Source organism: Dermacentor variabilis, chromosome 8 (assembly GCF_050947875.1).
Source record: "Dermacentor variabilis isolate Ectoservices chromosome 8, ASM5094787v1, whole genome shotgun sequence".
NCBI classification, from domain to species: domain Eukaryota; kingdom Metazoa; phylum Arthropoda; class Arachnida; order Ixodida; family Ixodidae; genus Dermacentor; species Dermacentor variabilis.
Genome location: NC_134575.1, coordinates 138,965,038 through 138,990,847, shown reverse-complemented (window position 1 = coordinate 138,990,847; position 25,810 = coordinate 138,965,038). Strand labels below are relative to the sequence as shown.

The following is a 25,810-nucleotide window of genomic DNA, read 5'->3' as shown; positions in this document are numbered from 1 at the left end:
GGCGCAGTGAAAATCTTGGCGGCAAGGTACGCTGCTTCCAGTTGTGTTCTTATTCATCGCAGCTTTAGTGTGCTGGGAATAAATCTGATTTTTCCAAATGAGAGAAAATAGTATTTCTATATGAAAGCACAAAGTGCACGGTATTTTACCTTTTTTTTTCATGGAAAACGGGTGCGCGTTACAATCGAGCAAAATATGGTAATATTGGGTTTAATAGCTCATACAAACAGGCAGGTACAGTAGTAGAGCAGCAGCTCCCAAGTTTGTTTTATGCGACGACATTGTGTTGCTAGCTGACAAGCAAAGTGATATACTAGGCCTGGTGGACATCTCTGGACATATTATCTGTGGACAGGAAGGCGAGAATTTAGGTCTGAAATTTAGCATTAAAAGAATTAAGTGTTATAGTATTCAATGAAAACAGTGAACAGAACAATGTCAGTTCAGTGCCAGGAAATACCTTGGGTAAAAGAATATAAATACCTTGGTATATGATAAACGAAGGCAATAGATATGTGGAAACAGGAAAAAAACAATAACAGCAAAGGGGAAGAGAAATGCAGCCATAATGAAACAGAGTGCTATGGGGATACAATAGGTATGACGTGCTCCGGGGTATGTGGAAAGGCGTAATGGTTCCAGGTCTTAAATTTGGAAGTGCAGTTGTTTGCTTGAAATCGGGTAAAATCAGGACTCGATGGCAACCAAAGGTCAGTGGGACGCTTCGCATGGGGTGCTCACGGGAGGACTACAAATGAAGCTGTGCAGGATGATTGGGCTGGACAAGCGTTGTAAGTGAGAGAAGATGACAGTAAAATGGATTATGAAGAGCGGCTGAGGAATATGGAAGAACGTAAATGGGTTGGAAGAGTTTTTCAGGTGTTTGTACAGAAAAAACATTGATTCACAGTGGAGGAAAAAGAACTAGGAAGCTTACCAGCAAGTATGCGGCCTGTAGGGTGAGCAACACAGCAACAAAGAACACCAACCAGAAAGTCAGAGAGGCTGAGGTAATCTCATGGGTGGCTCATGGAGGCCCACGTCGATGCCAGTGAATTCAAGTGGAGTAGATGGTAACCCAGTGAGAGTGTTTAAGATTTGCGGTACTGGCAAAGCTCACAAGATGATGTAGAGCGACGCTGGTAGAGAGGGCATGTCAGTATAATGTAGTCGCACTAGATACGGTCTAATCTCGTGGAAGCCGAAGTGCCTAGCAGTAACATCACCATGAAATGGTTTTAAATGAAGAAACTGGCACTAACATGGATTCATGGAGAATCAATGTAGAATTCACCTTCGTAACTAGATGGGCAAATTTGTAATCAGGTTTCCAGTGGAATCTGTGCTGGCTTATTTACAAGTGGAAGGAGACTCATATGGCGAGAGCCTAACCCGCAATCTCCTCACGACAATCCCCCTCTAGAAATTGAGCTGTGGATGTATTCCTCCATCCACTCTTTTGGGCATTAGCACATCTACTAAACCCAAGCTTGGGAGTAATATATAGCAACACATGGCTACGTTCTCTTGACTTGCATCTGCCCTTGTGCAATAATTTTTTTTTAACTGAAAGGAGTACCTGGAAAGTATTAGCACATTTATTTGCTTTAGTGGCTGATATCTTAGTCAGTGGAGTGAATGAAGTTGCACCATGATGGTCTTGCTAAATGGTTTAGAGGATTGCATGGAGAAAGGGTAAGGGGGGTGTGGCAGCTAAGTGACTGCAAAGACCAAGCCTATCCCATGCCCCTACAACTTCTATTTGTGATATACATCGCGAGAACAGTGCAAATGTGATAGCTGACCATCCTACAAACTAAATGCACCTTAATTTAGCCCTGTTCATGTCACAAGAAAAAAATTGTCATGCATTTTATTTTTCTGTGCGTCCAAATGAAGCCTACATATATTTAACCTCACACTAAATGGCAGTTATGCATCGCTTCATTTAAGGTTTTCCTTGGTTTTCCTCTTGCAGGGAAAAAGGGGCATCAGGCTTCTATCATGGCACAGAATGTGATGTAATAAATGATAGCTAACATGAACTTTCATGTGTGGCCTCCGAGTGAAGATAGGTGCTCTGAAAAAGAAAAATATGTGGCATGCAGCAAAAAACTAAATTGGAAAAAGAAGCAGAATACATCAGCTTCCATTAAGCACTGCTCTCTGAGATAACACTAGGTGACACTGCACTACAGTGACACAGCTGTCTTGACAGTCACATGGGCTAGAGCAATGCAGAAACGATTCAGTAAAAACAGAATGAAGGTTAGGGTAACTTATGTGAACAAAACTTTTTTTTTATAAATATGCATACAACGAAATCAATGAAATTAAAGTTAATTTAAGGTTCACTGTGATTTGGAGGTAAGTTTTCTAAATTTCACGCTTTAACGTTGAAAATAGCCACACTACTAAGTTTCTAACCTTGCTCTAGGAAGTTTTATTCAGCTAATATGTAAACATATATTTTTTTTTGGCACTCGGAACAGCTGTGTCTCGGATATTTGTGAACTACTGCTTTACAAGCTTCAATTTTCATGAAGTTTTGCATGTAGATGCTGCAACAGAAAAGCCAAAGCCATTGGGCGTGCTTGCTAATATGAGCTTTATCTGGCCTTAGCTGAGATTTCACAAATTGCTTAATACAACCAGGTGTCGCATCAGCTTCAAGTTCACCATTTCTTACAAGAACACTTACAATATTAATTGTATATACGCTGAGGCTGCCTTGGATCTTCTGTGACAATGGCTTCAAAATATTTTATGTATGTTTTTTTCTAACTAAATGCCTTCATGATGGCTAGAAGTGTATGGCTTCGAGACATCAAGTGCTAGCCATCTTGAAGATGTCTAAACTATACCTTGACTTAGCGCTAACTGCTTTTAGCCTGGTCAAGCTGTGTCAAGCTAGCGAGTAGGTAACTTGAGCTTCCTGAGTAGTATTTACCCGTTTGTAATATGTGCCTTTTTATAGAGAAAATTGGGCCGGAGATTTCCTGCAAGGTGCAACTTGACACAAAACTAAACCAGCCGTTGCAATGTTGCATGCTTGGCCGCATAACACAAATGTCCTGCAACAAAGGTGACTTTATCATAAACCGTGTGGCAAAGCTGACTTAAGGAAAGTGGCCGCCTTGTGCAAGTTTTTTTTCTTTTTTTGCTAAAAAATTGGTTGAACGTTGAATTTCTACTTAGTTTAGGCACTTTATTGTCATTTCTATATTAGTTTACTACTTTTGACACACAAAGTGGATGCGTATTTAATTCAGGGTCGTGTTAGAACCGGGCAAGTACTGCCAAATGAATCAGCAGCAGGTTTTGTCATTTTTCTGTATATTGTTTAATAATCCAACGGATTGTTAGATAATTCTATCTATTTCATCGGTCCCATGAAAGTAGATTAACGGAAGTTGACTTAATATGCTTATGATGAATATAGAATATAACATAGTTATTTTCATGCTGACTCGGTTAAAGTGCGGTTCGGCTGTATGTTGTAGGTGCACCGCTGCACTACTTAAAGAAGCAAGAATAGTGGTTCAGTTGTGCTGATGTACAAATGGTCGCAGTGAGGATGCGGAGGGTGGTGATGCAGCCTCGTACAGTCCACCTGGTGACGACTTCCTTGATTTCTACTGCCACTGGCTTGCCCCTGAGGTGCTCACTGGCGCTCGTCCCACCAAAACGGCCGATCTCTACGAGTTCTGTGGTGTCCTGTGGGAGCTCTTCACAGGTACGCACAAAGGGGTTCCCGTCTTTCTTTGTAGCTGTCTTCACTGCTGTACTCTGTCTCACCAACTCCATGCTGCAGTGTAGAAGCTGCGGTGTTTTCTGTGGCAGCTGGAGCTACGCAAGAATATGTAGTTTTCCCTTGTAGTTTTTTGACGTTGCCTATCTATAGCACAGACAATTTGCTTCAGCACAAAGGTTGTCTGCAAGCCTCTCAATCCTAAAGTGATTAATCACACTGAGGAGAAATTCCTTACTTTGCATGAAGGAGTGCACATCACATGACATTAATGTTGCACCTTTTTGGGGCAAAGGCACTGATGTAGACATTGCTGGGGGGGGGGGGGGATGAGACACCTTGCTGCACCAGTACAAAGCATCCCCTCTTGGCTGAGGAGACAGCAGGGATCTTGTCCACTAGTCTAGCAACTTATCACACCGCACTCATGCACTAGCAGTTTAGAGGCAGCTTTAAAATTCCCATTGCCTTTGTGGTCTTGTTCGTTTCACTGTGATTGTTTTAAAATGAAGATTTCTTTGCGAATACTCCCGTCCTTTCCTGACTGTGGCTGTTCGGTGATGCTATCTTGCTGAATAGCTCACCCTTTAAAAAAGAATTTAATCATGCACCCGATGGTGGGATTGAACTTTTGCCCCAGCACAGCAGCCCACTGTTCGAACTATTAAACCATAATTACACCTATGCTTCTATCGTGGCAACGGCCACTAGCTTTTCAAGATGATAGTCATATGTGTCGCTGTAGTGGTTAGGATTGTCATGTTGCAAGGAGCGTGATGCGAGGAAGATGGAGGAGATGGTGTGTGGTTATGAAGCACATGACAGTTATATTAGACGGCATAGAGACGCGAAGAACATCTTCAACTAGATCCACACATGCAAAATTGTTCGAAAATAGAAAAAAACTATACAGTCTCATGAGGTTGCTGTTGAAGCCTGGAAGGGGCGACACTGGTAGAGTCCTTGAGATGGAACACTCGCGGGTAGAGTGTGACTGATGTGGCAGAATAGAAGCAGCAACACAGAGCAGGAAGAGGTGAGCGGCCCAGAGCTCGGTAGATGGCATGAAACACAGTGTAGAACTGCTGCTGGCCTCAAAATCACTTGCGGGAACGCAGTGACCTTTTCCACATGGCCTGCACATGGTTTTAGATCAGCTCGTGGGATACTACGCAGCCTCCTCTATGGAGCCTCTTCAGTAGCTGAAAACTTTTTCCTCCACCTGAGGAAACTTGCCTCCTTGTTTTGGTCCTCAAAATGCATGTTAATCTGTTTTTGTAGTCCTAAGCTCATCCTCTTATTTCCTCCAGTAGTGCACACACATTGTGTCGACGCTGATATGCCATCCAGCTGCATGGTTCCTATGCTCAGGGCATGCTCTACGAATTTCAGTTTGAAATGGGCCGTGTAGATGGCGTAACGGTCCATTGCATGACGCACAGCAGATGCACAGCACCCCAGGAATAAAAAATGATATCGTCGGCATGACATATCTTTGGTCGCTGACTCCCAAATTCAACAAAATTACGTATTTTTCCCATTGAAATTCGTTTCTTCCAATTCCTCGATAATTCTGAAAATATTACAGCCCCTTCCATGTAAAAAAAAAAATGAAAGGTTCAGCGACTACTTGTTTGGACAACAAAAATTCGGTATTACGAAGTGCTGATCTTACTGGCTTTGCTATATTGCGGTCTAACTGTATCTCTTGCTTTTTTCTTGTAATTAATCGGGAAATTTATTTCTTTACATTTGCATGTTCCACGAAACACTGGCAGCAACAAGCATGGTGGCAGGCGCCTAGTGTCATCATCTCACATCAATAACATGATCTACATTAAGCACTGTTCTTGCTTTCACACTTGCATCTAAAAGAAATGTTTGTTTAGAATTGTGCGGTAATAAGCAATGTGCCAGTATAGCTGACTTCTGTAAGTTTGATCCGGACGAGACTGACGAGACTGGTCGAATTATCTGGTTGGTCGAATTAAAAAAAAGGCAGAAAGAATGCCGAAACATGCCATTGATCTACATGGCAGTATTGCCTTTGAAGTTAGCTTCACCGCAATACGGCCTTGTTATGCAGTGAAGCATATTAAACAGGAAAAGTTGCCACGCTTATGGTACATAACCACCATCACCATCAGTCTATTTTATGTTCGCTGCAGGACGAAGGCCTCTCCCTGCAATCTCCAAAGCCCCTGTCCTGTGCCAACCAATTTCAACTAGCACTCGCGAATTTCCTAATTTCATCACCCCACCTATAGGCTTCTGCCATCCTCGACTCCGTTTCCCTTCTCCGGCACCCATTCTGTAACCCTAATTGTCTACCGGTTATCTAATCTGCAAATTACATGACCTGCCCAACACCATGTTTTTTCTCCTAATGTCAATTAGAATATGGCCTATACCTGTTTGCTCTCTGTTCCAAACCGCTCTCTTTCTGTCTGTTATGTTATGTTACGCCTAGCATTCTTCTTTGTATGGTACATAGTACGTGTTTCTTAAGTTAAATATGCACATGCGCTATCTCTGGTCTCAGTATAAGCACCAAGGTGCTTAATAAGTTTGTTGGCATACCTACAGAGGTTTAGGTAGATCCCTGCTCTTTTGTTGTCTTAAAGCGTCCCCTTGACTTTCGGCGTTTTTCATCTTACAACCTTCTTTTTCGCTAGCTTTCCCAGAGCGCAGATGGCTTTTCTGCACTTCTCATTGTAGGGCGTGTATGTATAATTAAAGGGAAGCTGAAGAGTCTGTCGAATTTAATAAGACGCTCACATACGGATGCGGGAACCTTATAAACCATGTAGGTAAAATTTTGGGGGGGGGGGGGGGTTTTCGCTTAGGAGCGACGTAATCGTCGGTTAAAATTGCGCTGTAGCTCCTCCCCCCCCGTCGAGCGCCGCGCACTGCTGCTGACGCTGACAATGTGAGCGGAGACCGGAAACTGCGGCGTAGTGACGTCAGCACTGGTGTTCCGTTCCTTTGCAGTCTCTGCGACCGTGCTTATTTCTACGTGCGTGCTGTCCTAATCTGCTTCGCTCGACCCTACATTCCTTTGTTTGTGTGTATGTAGAGTGGTAGTTGACGTGCGCAGCATCAATTGAACTTGTAGGCCGATCATGCCGGCGTTCTGTGCAGCCTACGGTTGCACAAGCATCAGCGGCCGTGGCGATGTTCCGACGTTCCATTAATTCCCGCAAGACAAAAAGCTTTCAGCTAAGTGGGAGGCTGCTGTGAAGTGAAAGAACTTCAAGCGCTCAAGAACAACAGTGCTGTGCTCTAACCACTTATGTGAAGACGATTACTACCAGAGTTTATCAATAATGCGTGCTTTGGGTTCTTCGTGTTAGCATGCTGAACGGAAGGTGCATGTTTATGTCCCACCAATGACGCAGGTTTCATCACCAAGCACCGCGAATTTTCTATTCGCACGTGTTGTGAAACAGCCTGCATGCAGCTACCATAACGCAGTGCAAGTGTGAAGTTTGCATGTGTTGGGAAGCCGGCTCATGCCAGGACGCTGCGCTCCCCCTTCTCTCGCGCACATAGAGAAACCGGCGCGCTGATGAAGGTTCTATACTACACGTGCTACAACAGCTGGTAAAACTTTTACCGCATTTAGATTGTCTGTGTAGATTGCCGACAGCTTTGGGGCAGCGCACAAATGCCGAAGATCGCATCACCGCTTACGTTCTACGAGGACGCATGCAGGAACATAACACTACAGTTGTTTGCCCGGAAATGTACCCACTGGATCGCTGAGTGCAGCTTAGCAAAAAACATACTCGCCAAAGAACATTTCCAACACAAGGAGATGCTAACACTTCACCCTTGTTAGTGTGGAAAGCACTGCTTCCACCAGCAGTTTTTGCTTCTCGGAAAGGCTGGCTCTTTGTAATAGGCTCGTACATGTAGGGACAAGTACATGTACAAGTATAAACCCCATACAAGTGATCTTGCACGTGACAGCGACAAGCGAGGCGATGGCTGTCGCATTCACTCGTCGCCTACAAGCCGAACTCCACGCTAGCGATGGCTGTGAGCAACAACTTCCCGGTATGGGGGCAGCAATATATGCGCGAAACTAGCGTGACGCGTGCTTTATCAATTTAAGTTGATGTATTTTACTGTAAAAAGGAGCATAAAATATTTCTGAAGGTCTTGCACTAGGTTGTTATTCTTGCACGTGTAATATTCGATAGTTTGCTCGTTCCGTGCAACAAACAGTAGTATTTGAGTTATGTACATCCAGTTCCGGCTTTGCACTATTGGCTTGTCGCTCATAGAACTTCCGGGCGACTAGTGACGAGTTCTAGATTTCTAGAAACGAGCGACTGAGCGACAACACCGAGCGATCTGTTCAAGCGACGGCCTGTTTTGTCGTTCGAAGCCGTCGCGCGTCTCCGTTGCGCGCAATATCGCTCTCGTGGGGTTTGGACTTAACGCCGAACTCCTCAGAGAAACGCAAGCTCTCGAAATTTTCCATGACCGTCTCAGCAAAACAGCACCAAACTACCTTGCACCGTGCTTCGTGTGTAGCAGCAGCAGTCGGTCCGGACGAACACCATTTTTGACGTCACGAGGCGCCCGACCAATCACAGGCGGAAACGAGGGGCGCGAGCTGCCCTGAGTCTGCTGCTGCACTTTTCGTCGAAGTAAAATCTGTTTGCACTTTCTTTTGCTCAATTTCGATGCAATATTCGAATTCAGAGGGTTGAGAACGATGACGTACTGCTCTTTACTCATTTTTTCCAGAAAAGCTTTCAGCTTCCCTTTAAGGAACGTGTACAAGGCACGGTTAATGGGCTCACCTACGAGACACACATGGTGGGCGAAACAAGGGCTCAAATCGTCACAGCAACATCACCAACAGCTCTGAGTGGCTGCCAGTATGCTTATAAGCATATAGGTGGTTGTACTGTGACTGCAGACGGTGCGTGCATGCCTATGTAATCAAGGAACGCATACTAGGACCCTTGACAATGGCCCTTTTCCATTCTCGGTATACATCACCGCAATGAATTGCATATGCTTCACCGCACAACATGGCTGTATTGAGGCGAAGCTGACCAGCAAGGTTTGAATTATCTGGCAAAGGCAAATTTTGAAATCAAAACTGAAGCTTGGGCCCATAGAAATGTGTAGGTGCCGGCCGGTACCTTCAGTCAGGTGTATTGTATTATTCTGTTTAACTGTAGGTGAATGCGTCGTGTGCCGAGCTTACATGTGCTATATTATTTTGGTGGCTCGATGCAATGTTTATTCAAGAAACTAGATTACTTGAACGGTACCAATGATTGCAGGAACTGTCTTATCTGGACCATGGTCTGAGTGGCTTCTGTGCAAACCACCTTTTTTAGTCTCTAAAGTCACTAAATTTCGCAGAAAGCTTTGCCCAGCATTTAGTGGGCGGCAGCAAGTACCCTTCCAGTGGCTGACAGCACCCTAAAAGAGGGAGCAGGTGTGCATGCGAAGGCTCCCTACTATTGGGGAGGCAGTGGCACCGCCTATCGTGTGAGTTGGCTCTGAAGTCGATGTACAGAGCGAACAAAATTCCCGATGGTGCGTGCGTGCAGAGGAAGTGCCATGGGGCTCGGCCGAGCGTGCTGCAGTGGAGTGCGCAGTTACGCAGGAGCGCCGAGGGCTGTCCCACCGGTCGGAGATCCCGCCGCCACTGGACACTTTGGTGCACACGGCCCTGGCACTGGACCCGGCCGAAAGGGTCACCGACCTCGAGGATGTGTACCAGGCGCTGGCTGCAGCTGTGCAGGAGGTGGGCACTGTGATGCTTGTGCATTGCAAAAGCTCTGCGTTTCTGTCTTTGCACAAACAGTGTATGTTCATTAATTTACCTCTGGTTAATTCGATTGTTCGGTTACCTCGATCCCAACAGAATGCCCTAGCCGGCGACCATACAATTCTATGGGACTAAACTTTAGTTATTTCGATACTGAAATTGGCCTTCATCGGATAAATTTGAACTTTGGTGGTCAGCACACACGTGCCCTACCCCAATGGTGACCCCGACGGTGATCACAGTAGCGGCAGGTGGTGCTTAGGGTGCAGTGAATGTGTCGGAACACACGTCGCCTTTCATCGAAAGGGCCTGTATTCAACCTGCTGCAACAAGCTTTAAAGCGAAAATGGTAGCTCACATTGAATTATTAACGCAATAGCGTTAAGGAGCTCGTGTCACAGAAAAGCCGGTGTCGGCAGCGTTGGCCATGAGCGATAAATCACGGAAGGCACTTCATAAATAAAAAACAACTTGCAAGATGGGCTGGGTGGGAATTGAACCAGGATCTCCGGAGTGTGAGACGGAGAAGCTACCACTCAGCCACGAGTTCGATGGTTCAAAGCGTGACAAAAGCTCCTCTAGTGAATGCGCTGTTGCCTTAGAAATGGGCCGTAGAAAGTTATACTTCGGTGTATATCGGTAATTATGAGCATGTAAATTACAGAAGCCGCAGTTACACGAGTAGCGAAGTACGTTTCCACTGCATTTCTTCTGCGCTCTGCGCACACGCAGAGCCATCTTGTGGCAAACACAGAAGACCCCCCTTCTCGCAATGTGTGGTGCTGCCCCGACACGTGGTGCGCCACTCGCCCGCTTCTCCCCTTCGGGTCGTGCGGGGACCCTTGCATACCCTTGCGTTTAATATTAAAGGTTTCTCGCTCTCTCCCCTTCCAACTTCCAGCGTGCCTCACTCGAACTATCGTGTTTAGGCGACGCGGCTCCTCTTTTCGCTCACAGCGAGATTCCTAGATGCAGCATCCGATGCGGAATGCCTCTGACGTGATCGCTGCGCCGTAGCGCGTCTGGTGGGAAAGCATCCCCTGCGATATGTGCCGTGCTGCTTCCGAGGAGTCATGCATCTGCGTGGTGCTCCCAAGCGAGATAGAGGACGATCCCATTGAGGCGTCAGCCCCATGATCGCGGCCGCCTTCATGGCACGTCGCGGCCCGGCTGTCCGTGCCGATCACGACGTTTGGCTCGCGTAGATCGTTTCTCCCTCCGAGACACCAAGTTCTTTGGTTCGTTCCGCTTGCTCAGGCGCACATTTCGTCCTTGTGTGACTTAAGAGCATGCCGAGCGAATGAGTGGGCGGTGCGAACAGGGTGCGATAACGCTATCACGTTCCACTATTGAAGGCGAAGCTTAAGTGTCCTCCAATTTTTATAATACAGTCGAACCCACTTATAAAGATACCAGTTTTAACAGTATATTGGATATTAGAATGAACAACCTATGCACCATAAACTTTTGTGTCTGTTCTATTGCAAAATAGACCGCTTACTGCAGTGCTCCCGTGCCGCATTGTCTGTTATAACAATTAAACCTGGCTACTGGAAAGCAGGTAACGGTATGATGGCACGTAATGGTATGAATGCTTGAGAGATATTTTCTTTCACTGCTCACTTTCATGATAAAAAACACAGTGACTCACTATGACGGAATTCAGTGTCACATTTAACCCCTTAAGTGTTTTGTTATTTTGACCAAAAGTGGTCTTGTCTTTCTTTCTTTTTAATTGCTCATTTTCAAACATCACTACATCGAAAACTCTTCTAAAGCTTTTCCAGCCAATTTGCTTCATGATTTAAGCGCAAGAACCTCATTTTACAGCCACACTATGCAATATCTATTACTTGTCATTGCCGCAACGGTACAGTTAGAAGCAAGGAAAAATGCTTTATTTTACCGTGTTTTAAAATCACCTATTCTGCAAAGCAAAGTTCTTTACCGAAGAAAGTTTTTCATACATTCTTGCAATTCTAAGGGAGGTCACGAAGTGTGTGAAACCTTATGTAGCACGGAACAAGGCAGACTGGTTCGCCACATCACTTGCACCTAAACCTGAAAATGATCAGGGCCGCTATATTGTAGCAATGCCTTTTTCGATGCTAATGTTTTTAGGCACTTTTCGTATTTCGCCCCGTTCAATGCTCTGCCCCGTTAATGAACGCAAACGGTGCTGAAAGGCATTAGCATCGAGAAAAGGCATCGCTACAACATCGCGATCCAGAGGACTCTGATCATCCTCATCATTCGAAGAAAAAAACTCTTGTACATCGCTTTAATTCTTACTTTCACTGTCACGGTCGAGCAGCGGCTTCCCTCTGCACGTGCGACTCAGATGGGAGCTGTCAGTGGCAGATGCCATCATTCCTTATCTGCCAAAAGGCGCAAAAAATGTGTGATTTCAAAATGACAGCCTTTGAGCACTGAGAAAGTGCTACCACCTGTGTCTAGAAAACAAAGACCGTGACAAATCCTGCCCTCCACTGTTGACGAAATGACTGCTATCTATGCTGTAAAACATGAAGACTGAATCAACGCAGCAGTCAACGCATTGAAGAAGCATTGACATCTACCCACTGAACCATTTATGTCCCATAGATGTCCATAAAACATCCAGTTTTAGGCATTACTTATCCTATAGATGTCTATATTTGTCCAAACAACATTACAAATACGCACTATGGATAATCTAAGTCCCACCCAGATCACGTTGCTGTAACGTTAAAAGGATGTCGCAGCTGGACATAAGTGACCTCTAATAGACGTTCCTTTTAGGGATACAGGAGGTTCATAAAACATCTAATGGATCTTTCCTGTTCCGGCTATAATGAGCTGCATACCTGGAAGCATTAAAGCAGATGTACTATCAAATACAAATGAAATGCAAAGAGCAGAGCATGTAGCCAAAGCATAACTGAACACATAGTGTGCGGCGTCGACCAGCCATCATCGTACACGTGCATCCGCTTGTGGTTTCGACGCGGAATGCGGGGCTACTTGCCCTAGTGCAGTTATGTCACCTTTATTTTGTTTCAAGCTTGTATTCTCACCCCGCCATTGCAGTGCCATTCCTGCCTGCGATTACTGTTAAGGCGGCTAGCACTGTTGTTGCTCCTCTAGTGCAAGACATTTTTGGTGCTACTGAAATTATGATTAGACGCTGGCAGCTTTGACGGTGGTAACAAAAGCAAAGCAACGGGTGATAGGAAACTGGGTGCACACCAGCTGTATCATGCTACAGATGCGGCGATGTTGCTAGCCACCATAACCGTGTATTGCGAGGTGGGAGTGGCACTGCCATGGAGAGATGAGAAAACAACTTTCGGACAAAATGCGGCTGACGTTTGTTGCAGTATGACGAGCAGCACTGCACTCTGTGCGAGAACCACATGCCCACATTGTGCACAATGACTGGCCAGCGACATGCACTGTATCTTTATAATTATGCCTTCGGCCACACGCTCCACTGTTCGCATTTCATTTGTCCTCGATGGCACATCTGCTGAGGCACATCAATGCCACTATTGTCGGCAAGTAGCTTGTGACCTTGTTTGAAACGTTTTGTTAATGTGTAAATGTCAAAATATAAATTGCAACACTCATGAGGTATCTTATTATTAACGAAATCATTAGATGGCTCATGGATAGAAAAGTCTGATGTCTGGCATTATGGCACCAAAATTCAATAGCAACCAAATTTTGGGCTCGAACTCTCAACTTTTGGTGTTAAATAGGGCAAAGTGAATTAAGGCACAGTTCATTAAGGTAGAGTTAAATAGGGCACTAATGCACAACCTTTGGTGGGAGTCGAACCCACTTGGAGATATGGGCGAACTACCAATATCTCCAAGTAGGACTCCAATTGACATTGTGAAGGTTGAGAGTGGAACCCATGACCTTTGAAGGAAGTTGGATTCTCGACCTTTGGTGTTAAGGCAAAGTGAAGGCACTTGAACCGACGACCAAACACGGTCAAGGTTGAGTCGAAAACACTATCTTTGGTGATAATTAAGGCGAAGTTACTTAAGAGATAGTTAAGTAATTTGAACCCACAATGGCCGGTGTTATTTAGAGTAAAGTTAATTAAAACAGCATATAGGGGCAAATTAACTAAGGTAGTTAATTAAAGAAGAGTCAATTAAGACACTCAGACTCTCAATCTTTGGTGGGAGTCGAACCCAGGACCATGGGTGTTAGGGCAAAGTTAATTAGGGCATATGTAATTAAGGTTGAGCTTCCACAACATATTGTGTTAATTAGGGCACTTAATTAAGGCACAGTTGATTAAGGTAGAATTAAAGACACTCGAACTCGACCTTTGGTGGGAGTCAAATGCACTGCATTTGGTGTTAATTAGGGCGAAGTTAATTAACAATTGAGACCACCACCTTTAGTGGGAGAAAACAAGCAATAGGAAATGCATTCGAACGATAATGACAAGTAATTTAATGAATGTCTTGGGAGTGCCCAGGGTTTCGCCTTCATCCTCATTAGTGTATGCTAGTGTTACTGTCAACTTTTGTGTATAGTCCTAGCGCTCATCAAAATGTAAAAACGGGGCTCACAAAATCGTATATCTGTATTATGATCCTTGTGAATTATTACACATCGTGCAATGGCTACATGAAGAAAGTGAGTTCATTAAGCAATAGGTAAAGCACACAAGTGAGGCTCAATATCTTATCAACATTATTTTGTTTTTATACACTTGGTAAAGCTTTATTGCAAAGATGATTGCTACTCAGCCACGCACATGTATGAAAATATTCATTGCAAATTCTAGCTGTATGCAAACAGGTTAATGGGGATACTTAAAAAAAAAGAACTTCAATAAAAATTCTTGTAGAGACAACTTCACTGAAACAAAAGCAATGAAGAAAAAATGTTAACACTCAGAAAATGACTAACAGTCACAATGCCACAGTTATGCTTAAATATTATTAGTAGGAGGTAATGATGTCACTTACAAATCGAATGACCAATAAATTGGCAGTGGCTTAGCTCAACTATGCCGGGACATACGTAGCGAAAGCTAAGGCATAGCATGGTTAGCCTTGGTTAATCTTGATTGCAAGTCCAGGTTAGTCTGGTTGTCTAGCTATGTTGCGGCGTTTAGCCAGTCGTTCGGCACGCTGTTCGTCTGTTTCATGGACGATTCGTTTCCTCTTCATCTCGTTCCGATGTTGGTTCCAGGCCTTCTCCTGCTTATCAGAATTGTCGCTGTCCATACTGCCGCCTCAACTGTGGTTGTGGCGCATGCGAGCTCTTCTTTTCAATCCCCCAACATGTTATCAGGTATGCGACACAGCTGGCGAAGCGAGCGGAGGCGAATGCAACGATGAGGAACGTGGTGTGACGTGATGCGCCTCCTTGGAGCACGGCTACGGCGAAACCGCAAGTTTGCAGCCAGTAAAGCTTCTTTTGCTTTAAAAGCGTATGACATGCATGCCAGCATAGGTCAGCGCACTCACTCACACTCACTCGCACCAGTTTTAAAGGTGTGAGTGCAAGTGAGTACCGGAGTGTGAGCGGAGGTGAGTGCGAGTGAGTGAGAGCGGAACTGAGTGCGAGTGAGTGTCAGTGAGTTTGAGTGGAGGTGAGTGAGTGCTTGTGAGTGTGAGTGGAAATGAGTGTGAATGTGGTGCTCGTGAGTTAGTGGAGGTGAGCGTGAGTATGAGTGCTGGTGAGTGTGAACATGGGTGAGAGGAGATGAGCATGAACCTGAGTTATTGAGTGCTGGTGAATGTGAGTGAGCGCTTGTGAGTTGAGGCGACTTTGGATATGAGTGTGATTGACGGTATGAATGTAAGTGCTCGTGAGTGTTAGTAGGCGTGAGTACGAAGGTGAGTGGGTGAGCATGAGTAGACGTGATTATTAACATGAGTGAGTATATCACAGCTAGCACAACAATCGAAGATGTTAAAATTCCCTTTAAAAGTGGGACGCAATAGTGTAAACGTGCTGCGTTCGCAGTGGAAATCATTGGAGGCGGTTGTTGGCGGGACCCTATCGAAGAGAAAGTGGATGCAGCATCGAAGGCACGTGCACATTCCGCGTCCAAACTACTTCTTCACATAAAACCCTGTTTAGGAACGTGCGCACCATTGACCGACAGTGGCGTAATGGGTTAACGTGCTGGTTTCGCAACCCATAGTTCCTGGGGTCGAAACCCCAGCCCGCAATTTTATTTTCAGGTTAACATCTATTTATTCATTGCCTTTAAACAGAAATTTTCGCTTATGGGCAACAGACGCCGACAACGCCGACACCAGATTTTCTGTGGCCCCGCGAGAAACAAAAACAAATAGCAATCTTCACGACTCAGGCTGATGAGCATGCCACTAGAACTCGACCAAGTACTTTTCCGGTGATCTTAGGTGTAGCAAGAGAGGGGGCTAGCTGGTGGGGGGTGGGTATTTTAAAATTTTGCCTTTATAGTGTATGTATTCCGCATGATTCAGCGAACTTCTCAGATAATTTTCGGGGTTTTACTTTCCAAATCTGCGATATGATTAAGAGGCATGCCACAGTGGCGGACTCCGAATTAACTTTGAATGCTTTGGTACTGGTATTCGGCCTCCATCGAAATGTGGCTGCCATGTCTGGTGATCGGACCCATGTCCTCGAGGTTAACAGTGCTGCTTTAAAATAAAAGCCACTTGTCAGAACCACAAGAATAGTCTCAAACGAAAGCACAAACACAAAAGCCAACGAATTCTATTACGCTCAGTTCGACGTGCCTACTGGTGTAAATTTTAGGATTGCAGGTATTTTGGGCTGTTCACCACGTTTGTGATATTTCCACCTAAAACTGCTTTGGTAGCAAAGTGAAATAAAATCTGCAAAATGTTCCAATGAACTAGCTTATTCTGGGCTGAAAAAAACTAAGCGTAGAGGCTTGTCTCCTCATCCCGAACGCCTTGCGGGCTTCCTCTCGTCGCTTGACATGCGCCCTCCCAGTATCGGCACTCGGGAGGCGTAGAGCAGCTTCCATAGAGTTGTGCAAGTTGAGTCATTAAATAGTAAGTTCTGCTGTTTGCGCATTTGTTTTTATTGTATTTTATATTCTGTAATACTTGAGAAACAATGAGAGAGCGCTGTTAACCTGCCCAAAGCAAGTGATTTTAGTGCATTTCGGCAGAATATCTGTTTCTTCATTTTTTCTTTTTTTTTTTTTCTTTTTTTTTTTGGTCGCGTTGTGTTGGATGTCTGCTGCTAGTCAGAAGTGATTTGAAGCCAGGGCACCTTCTCCAGCCCTGTGAAACTTCCACGTACCACAGTGCTGTAGTTCATACAGTTTTTTCATGTTCTAGGCATTTATTGGGCAAATGGCTCTTCCGCTGAATCCTCATTGTTAGGCGGGCCAAGGGTGCAAAAATATTTCCTTTCCTGCAGCGAAAAGAATGCGGATTGAATGCGCTCAAGCGGGCAAACGGAAGTCGCGTAGCGTTTACTTACTCTTTTAGGAACACTGCCGATCTCACAAGAGATCATTGCACGGAGGGCATACATATATATACAAAAGAAGCACAATAAAGTAATTTATTCAATGGAAAACACTAAAACACTAGCAGAATTAATACATGAAATTATTAATAGCAGTACGCTTGGTGTGAGTAAAAAATAGAAATCACGAAAAATACAATGACAGGATGCGCGATGGTGCGATCAGATTATTCAACCAAAATTCTGATACAAGTTTTTAAAAAAGATTGTTCACAAACTGTTCAGCATGTTCATTAATTTCCACCACAGCTAATGTTACGCTTCGTTTGTGTGGCTGCTGTTAGTGTGGGCGCAAAGCGCAGAGACATTCAAAATCGGGCGTGGGAAGATCTTTGCAGACGGCGCTATAGGACCGGGAAGAGTAAACGCTCCACTGAGCCGCAGAGGCACGACTGTTGGAAGTCACGCAAGCCGTATGTGTGAGTGTGTGTGTGTGTGTGTACCAGCGGCGCCTACTCTTCCTTCGGATGCTATCCCCTTCTCCCCGTCTGCCGACACGACAAGTTGGCGCCGGGTGCTTGCAGGTGCATGCACAAGGCGGTTATGCCCATTTATGGTCCAATCTTGCACCTGCGTTCCTGATTGGAACAAACCGTGCTAGGGTGACCTAGAATACCGGCAGGGTGAAGCTTTTTCGGAGAACTGCCACGCCGCCGCGCTGCTCTGCCGCACCCACGAGCTTTCTCTGCTGTGGAAGCTGTGTCAAAGCGGCGGGCGTCTGCTTTGAGCTGATATTTGGTTGCTATTAGCCAACATTGCAATAGTTTAGCTCCTATAATATACGACACAACTACAAGATAATACTGTAGTGACTCGTCACACAGAGAATGCGTTTGTATGCTCTAAATACGGGGATTTTTTATATTTCCTTCTATGCTTGCAGGTTTGTCACCGCAATGGTGCGCATTTACAGAGCTGTTTCTGGCACACATTCAGCGTGCACTTCATTGTGAGTGGAGGCATTTAGTTAAGTGCGGCATGACGAATGTGAACGTGCTGCAAATAGAATAAGCACAAGATGACGTGCATAGCAACTATATTTGCTGATCAATTAATACGTAGTTGTAATCACATTATAAGGTCGTAAACTTTTCACATATTACTGCCATTCAAGGCAATAGCAGTACTGATATTTAAAGTGAATAGAAATATTTGCAGTGAATCAAGGGTGGTAATTTAATGCAAACACACAAAACATCGTCACGCACAATAAGTGCTTGCTAGTTTGCGTAACAATCCTGCGTTAGGCAATAACGCTTATCCCACTGACGGTCCATTTGCATATGATTGCATGAGACAACTTACATGTTGATGATTTGTGAGAAGGCTCGCAGGTTATGTAACTTTCGCATAATAAATGCGTAAACAACTGGGCCAGTAATGGTTATATATTCATTTCAATCTAGAAAAAAATAAATTTGTGTATAAATAGAAAATTTCCGAAAAAGAGGAGGCGCCGGACAAATGCAGATGACGCAGATGTAAGATTCAATGCTTCTGGCGGGTTGACCGGATGTCTCCGTGTCATATCACCTCCAGACCTCGTTTATTTTCTGTCTTCTCGTTGACCTATCATACGTAAAGTAAAGCCCCTGCACCTTTTTAGTCATACGGCATAATCTTAATGTTGTCTCCACATTACATCATCACTTCCAGTCTCGTAACCTTTCTCGCTTCTCATATTGAGCTATCATACAGTATAATGGTGTCCCCACATTGCATCATCGCTCCCAATGTTTTTTTACTTTCTTCTCTTCGCTCATTCTGCAGTTACGCGCCTCCGCCGAATCGCTAGGCATTGCATCGTTGCATCAATTCAGAGCCAATGATGATTTCAAGCTGATGCAGGTGGTGCAAAGCCAGAAAATGTGGCTTGATCGAAAGGCTGATAGAAGAAGGCAACCAGTCCGGTGCAGAACCGGATCACGCTGAATGCGTGTCTCAATAAAGTGATGAAAGGCTCATTTTTTACATTTGCGGCTGTGTGACTAGGAAGTTTGTTCTGAAAAGAGAGTGTGAACACTGTCGCGATATTCTACTAACCAAGAAAGAACATGTTAGTCATCTGAACGCAGCTGATTACACATGTCCAGCTGCAGGACAAGGGGGACTTGCTGTACCCGTCTGGCCATCTCTTCAGATTTATCAGAGATATTGAGAACCTTTTGACAAGGTGTTTCAGTACTCAGGAGCATCACGAAAGTGTGATGAATGCATGTTATTGAACTCATCAGGAAAAGGCGGAAAGTTGCGGTTGGGTGCCCCATTCGCGGCACTCGCTTGCAGCTGAGATTATTGCTTTCTATGTAACTACTCTTCGCCATTTTTTTTTTTTTTTTCAGTCTTTGAAACGCACAAACTCTAACCATCATGAACCTTCAAAATACCTGAAGTTAAGCTGCTGTATGTGAGGCTGGATTATTTTAATGTTTTAAACGTTCTCATCTATTGCACTTTTTATGGTGAAGCCATCCCAGCACCTTGGATGGATATTTTTGATTGATGTACAGTGATCCCTGTAGAAAGACACAAAGCCGATGCATGACTGACACCAGCATACTCCGAAATGTCCACTGTGTACTATAATGAATATTTGTTGGCTCCTGTTATATTTTTGTCAGGTGCGGAACATGGGAGATCTCTATATTTGTTGATTGTATTTATTGTTTATATAGAGCAGGTTTATGTTCCTGAACAATTTTCTAAGCTTTGTGAAATAACATTTACATTTGTACATTGCTTGCTGTATTTCTGATTCGGCAGTTGTTTCATTTATGCAGCAGGAATGCTAGTATACCTACGCCTTTAATTTAATTTTTTCTGGATATCTGTAAAGTCTCTTTCTGTGGCATTCCTTTTGTGTAAAACCGTGGAATAAAGTTTACCTGGCATTGCTTTATTTCAAAATTCTGCATTTAATACAAGCTTTGTCTAAGCATGGTGAAAGTCGTCACTGCACGCTATCTCTGAAGTGAAAAAGCTAACCTGATTATGGCGCTACAGCCGTCTCTACTCTTTATCTTGTTTCCCGTAAACTCTCTCTTTTGGTGCTCTTTGGGTAATAAAGTACTAGTCGAGGCTAACAAATTGTTGAATGAAGACATCTGGATATGGCTGTAAACCACTGGAAACCGTTACTGGAAAGCTCGTAGTGGTGAGTGAAGCTGTAACTGCACCTATGTACTGCAGCTGACTGCGCAAGCAATTTAGTTTTTTTTTTCATTACTCTTAATTATACCCTTTTGTTTAATTACCCATGTGAATAACTTTGTTTTCGGTCTTTCCTTGTGCGTGCAACTTCATATTGTGTATTTCTATGCACGTACAGCTCCCACATTACCGTTTCCAAACTCTAGCACCGGAACTAGGCCGCGCTGATGCTGTCCGACACATGATTTTTCCATTATCTTGCTGCTCCAGCACTAAGACAACGCTTACAGGTGGATAAGTTCCACACCGTACCGCACAGTTGAAGTTAAATAGCCTCCAAGTGTCTTGCATAGAAACTGAACGCAAGAAAACTACAGCGCGTAGCAGACGCCCCTGCTTTCCACTTCCCTAGTGCAGAAAGCCCACGGCTCCGGCACAGCAGTGGCGCGGCAGTTCCCCGCAAAAGCCTTACGCGGGAGCCGACGCTCTGGACACTCTCCCAGTATTCCAGGCATGGATGATTCTAGATCACTCCAACCGTGCTCGTGTTCAGACCATCATGTGAATCTCCGCATGGATCCCATTGGTCGAGTCAATGCAGTTGTTCTTTTCGACACTAGCGCCAAGGCGCCCTTCAGTTAAGGCCCTTTCAGGCGGGCAATACTTTAGGAAAGTTGCGGCGCGCATGGTTGTTTAAAATAAAAACAAAAACAGTGCAACACAGGACGTGCGAGTAAACAGGACAGGTCTGCGTCGTCAGGGCAACAGGAACAGCAGCCGTGTGGCACCTTCTCTCCAAAGCAGCTTTTTAAAAATTATTATGGCGACTTGTCCAGCTCACTACCCGCTTCCCCCACCTCACCCCCCATGTCATGTGCACAGTGTTCTTCTTTGCTTTTGCTTTTGCTTTTGCCTGTGCCCGTGGCACATTTTTTATGCACGTGTGCTACGGCGCTCAATAGCTTTTTTTTTTTCATTCAAATACACCAAATGGAGGGCATGCCAGGCGCGACTACACAAATAATGCCAATGCGCCCTTCAAAGCATGAAGACACATTGGAATTGTTTGTTCCAGATTTCAGTGCTGAGAAGACAGCACCCCGTAAGGGATATAAAAAAGAACGCACTGCTCTGTAGATAAGAATGCTTCTAACTTTTGTTGTTGCTGGCATACACTACGATGCTCTGCTGCTTAATGTTCGCTCGCCCATAGCAATGTAATAAATCAGTGTGTTTTATGTCTACGTGCTGTTCCCTCCTCAGTGAACAACGAGGGGCAATGCTTCGAGCGAACGCGGTTGAAGTTGGTGGCTGCTTGAAGTCATGGAATTATTTAAATATAAAGCATTAGTAATCGAAGGACTAAGTTCATTCCGTCCTCTAATTGTTTTAAGGAAACATGAATATTTAAAGCAATTTGAGTTAAAGGTGTATTCATTAGGTGTTCTAGAGTGCTTGTGGTGTGTTGACATAGAACAACTTCATACGGAGGTGTCAATGGTTTTGTCACCATGCATAAATTGAAACAAAAACTTTAGTCATGCTAGTTTTACTCTACTTTGCAGTGTTATTAAATCTGCTCTTTTTAATAATTCAGTCGATGAATCCATTAACTTGTATTTAATATAAATGAACCTCATTGCCTTCCTCTGCATCCCCTCTTATGAGTTAATTTGTGTACGTAAATCAAACAATACATGCATACTCCAGCACTGGTCGAACAAGCATTTTGTAGACGAGCAGATTATCTCCTGGCGCAAGACGACGGCATCTTCTCAGAAAGATGAGTCGCTTTGGTGCTCAGCATATACATTGATTTCCACTTGAGGTTATGTTGTTAACATGGGTTTCCCATCGCAGAGTGCATGTTAAAGTGACACCTAAATATTTGCCCTGAAATACACAAGTGAGAGGTGTGTCATTAATAACGTAAGTAAAATCAGAAATCTTTCTTTTTACTTACTGTTAGCATTACTTTGGGCATCTAGAGTCATCTGCCACTCCTGACACCAAGAAATGTAGAATTTTGTATACGGTAATCATCGCTGGAAATAATTTCACGGTACGAAAAATAATCATTAGTGAATAGATGGATGTTACCATGTAATTGGGAAGACAAATCGTTTATGTATATTAAAAATAAAACTGGCCCGAAGACAGTCCCTTCTCGCACTACAGATGTAGTAGGGGCTAAACTGGAAGCTTCAGTCTGAATATATACGAATTGCGCGCGGCAGAGGGCAGCACACTCGCTCGCATTCGCTCGCACTCATTTGAAAGGCGTGAGCGGAGGGGAGTGTGAACGCGCTAGTGAGTGCAGGGCCTGGAAAAATTATGGCGAGTGAGTGAGTATTCTCCCACAATGCTGACCTATGCATGCCAGAACCTGCTTTTGGGGCCAGGAGATTCAAGATAGAAAGCAAGTACTTTCTAGCTGCCTTTAAATATATTTACTAAAAGAAAATCCACACAAGCAGAATCTCGAGATGGACTGCTCATCTTGATAGGTAAATTGCTCAGGCAGCTTCTCACACCACGAAAGTGCCAAAAACATAATGCCGCTAGAGAGTTTCGAGATAACCATTGCAAAAAAGAAATATCTCTGACACTTGAGGACGTGTGCTAGAAACCAAGCAATGCAAGCATGTCTGAAAGTGAACGACCAAAACGTTGCCCTCGGGACATTTCTATAAGCGCTCTGCAAGGCAAGCAAGCGTAGCATGAATAGTAGTCAGAAGCACAGCTCTAAATTTCAGTACGCAACCGCCTAGTATATACGTATTTGGGCCATGGTCAACCAAACATAAGTTGAAAAGACACACCAATGAAGCACGCTTCATGTCGCTTGCGCACAGTAATTACCCTTTACCCTGCATTTGCGTTACTTGCGTCGAGCCACATGCTGATTTGATATCCGTGGCGATGTGAAGTCAAAGGTATTACAAGTTCAAGCTTGCTTTTTTCTTTATAATCTGTCCAAATATATCAGCAAGGTAAAGATTACATGTTTTTAAGAGTGTACTAAAACATATCACTGAAAAAGAAAGTGTTTATGTAGGTATGAAAAAAATGACACAACTCAAACTGAAAGTTTGGGTTTTTGACGCACGGTATTCAGCAGTACGTTCAGAGGTAGTGCAAAATTGCTACTGATAACCAAGTTACACAAATAAATGCGGTCATAACTGAAATTTTCGTCTTTAATTCTTCAACTTGAATCTTTTCAAAGTGAACGGATGGATATATTGCAGTTCAGGTTCAGAGGTCGTGCAAAATTGCTACTGATAACCACGTTACAAAAATAAATGCGGTCATAATTGAAATTTTCGCCTTTAATACTTCAACTTGAATCTTTTCAAAGTGAACGGATGGATATTTTGCAGTTCAGGTTCAGAGATCGTGCAAAATTGCTACTGATAACCACTTTACAAAAATAAATGCGGTCATAACTGAAATTTTCGTCTTTAATACTTCAACTTGAATCTTCAAAGTGAACGGATGGATATTTTGTAGCTGTGGAACACATTCTCCTTCTCGTAGAATCTCAAACATGTACATTATGGGGAAAAACAAAGTAAGTGACCGGATGCAGTGCTGGGAGAGACAAAAGCTCGAATTCCCCGGAATCTGATTGTTGGGCATTAGAGACAATTTGCTTGTATTTCTGCAGCATGGTGCGTTCATCCAGTCACAATGCACAATGTACGATCAGTGCCCGGAAGCTTTCGATGCACAATCTCTTTAATTTGCTGCTTGGTCCATTGGAAGTATGCGTGTTAGTAAACTCGGTGTTTGCTTTGGCATGGCATGTGTTATGCAGGGCCAAGGCAACATGGGCTTTGCCGTCGGGCGGTTGGAGCAGGTAGGCGACACATGCCGGATCAAGTCGACGCCTGGCAAGCCACTTCCGTCGCGCCAGGCGTCGACCGTCGAAGTGGAGCATGCCACCTTAGTTCACCGGCCGACCGCGATAAGGTGAATGCGCAGCTAGAAGAGAAGGCCCGCCAAATGGCTTCGGTAGAATATGTTGTTGAACAACAGTGGGAACAACATAAAAGCACGTGACAAGAATGTCGTGGGACAAGCATTCAGAGTGGTGGCTTTGCCTCAGTACTCCCTTTTTATCCTTTGTGTCAAATTACAGAATGGGTGCCAGAAAATGAAAATCTCAATGACGATGACTGAGGATTTCACAAATTGCAAAGTACTGGACCCTAGCATACTTGGCGCAAGCTCCACTTGTGCTGCTGTTCGTGCTTTCACAGTGCACCGAGTCTGTGCTACGCAGTGCTTATGACTCGCAAATTGCTCAGCACAAGCGGCATGTTACACATTTTTACGCCGACACTGGACAGCCCTGTACATGGTGCGCTATTATTACCACATTTGGCCTTCCAGTGCTAGTGCCTGTTTCGCACAAATTATTGTCAATCAGTACAAATTTTTTTTCCTTGCTAAACATCAAATTTTTTAAGGGTGAATTTTCCACAATGTGCTAAGGCCATCATGTGTCTTATTGTAGCAGCCTCTGCCTGTGTGTGTTCAAGCACATCTGACAGGATTGTTGTGCGGTAATTAACCCACAAACTGTGTCAAAGACTTTGAAAGAGCTGCTGTTAGTTGGAACCTCACTTTATTTTAACCAAACTTCAGAATTCTCACAGTTAGAACTAACAATATTCCACTGAAATAATCTTACTTATCATAATGTAAGCTCTCTTCGGGGTCTTGTGGATGGTGGGTACAGTTGTAAATGGCAGCGTGACTTTGCAAACATAGCGAAACAAAGTACTGTTTAATAATCGCTGCAGAAAGCAATGTTGCAGCAACTTCACAGTACAGTGCGGTGCAGCACTGCACATAACACGATGTGTTAACAGTGTGTGCATTGCTTGCAGGCTGCGTGCGCCCTCCACCGTTGCAGATGACGTGTCGGACACTGTGGAGGAGCTGATCTCCCTTGCGGATGAGGAGAGAGCGGCCCCCCTGCACCGCACTCCACCCCGGCGGCCCAGTCGGTCGCAGCCACCGCGGGGAGGCTTTACTGCCACTGCGGCGTCGGCTCAGGCGGACTTGCTGGGCAGCAAGTTTGACCAGATATCGCTCTCCTCCAGCCTGGACCCAATGGACTTTGCGTGAGAGAGAAAAAAAGGCTCTGGCTTGAATGATGCTCTCCAGCTTAGAATTATTTACAGTTGAACCTTGGTAAAACATGTGGATCGATATAACTGCGTTTGCAGCATCCTTATTATTTGCTGCATAACACTGATGTATTGTGGCAAAACTTATTGCACTTGCTTGCTCTGGAACGCAGTTACATCCGTGACCAAATGTCTTAGTCTAACCCGAATATAATGAACCTAGTTAAAGCAAATTATCCTTTATATCGAAAGCGCAAAACTTACTGACCGACAGTACTACGGTAGATTTCCATTAATTCGACTCCGGCAGATTTGATTTTTACGGTTAATTCGATCTTGACCGTAGATTCCGGCTGCTGCTCATGCATTTCTACAGACCCAAGCTTCCGTTATTTCCATCTTAAAATCAGTCTGTGGAAGATCATTCTAATTAACTGGTCAGCTTTGCCTCAATAC

The 25,810-nt window shown here is 44.3% G+C and overlaps 1 protein-coding gene across 1 annotated transcript in view; it reads left to right on the top strand.

Moving 5' to 3' along the window:
* LOC142590613 (uncharacterized) overlaps positions 1-25,810 on the top strand; it is a 115,320-nt gene that overhangs the window by 36,589 nt on the left and 52,921 nt on the right. Inside the window, exons 7-10 of the mRNA XM_075702932.1 lie at positions 3,573-3,736; positions 9,331-9,527; positions 24,034-24,188; positions 25,112-25,348. Of these exons, the coding sequence (XP_075559047.1) occupies positions 3,573-3,736; positions 9,331-9,527; positions 24,034-24,188; positions 25,112-25,348 (753 nt within the window). The remainder of the gene's footprint in view (positions 1-3,572; positions 3,737-9,330; positions 9,528-24,033; positions 24,189-25,111; positions 25,349-25,810) is intronic.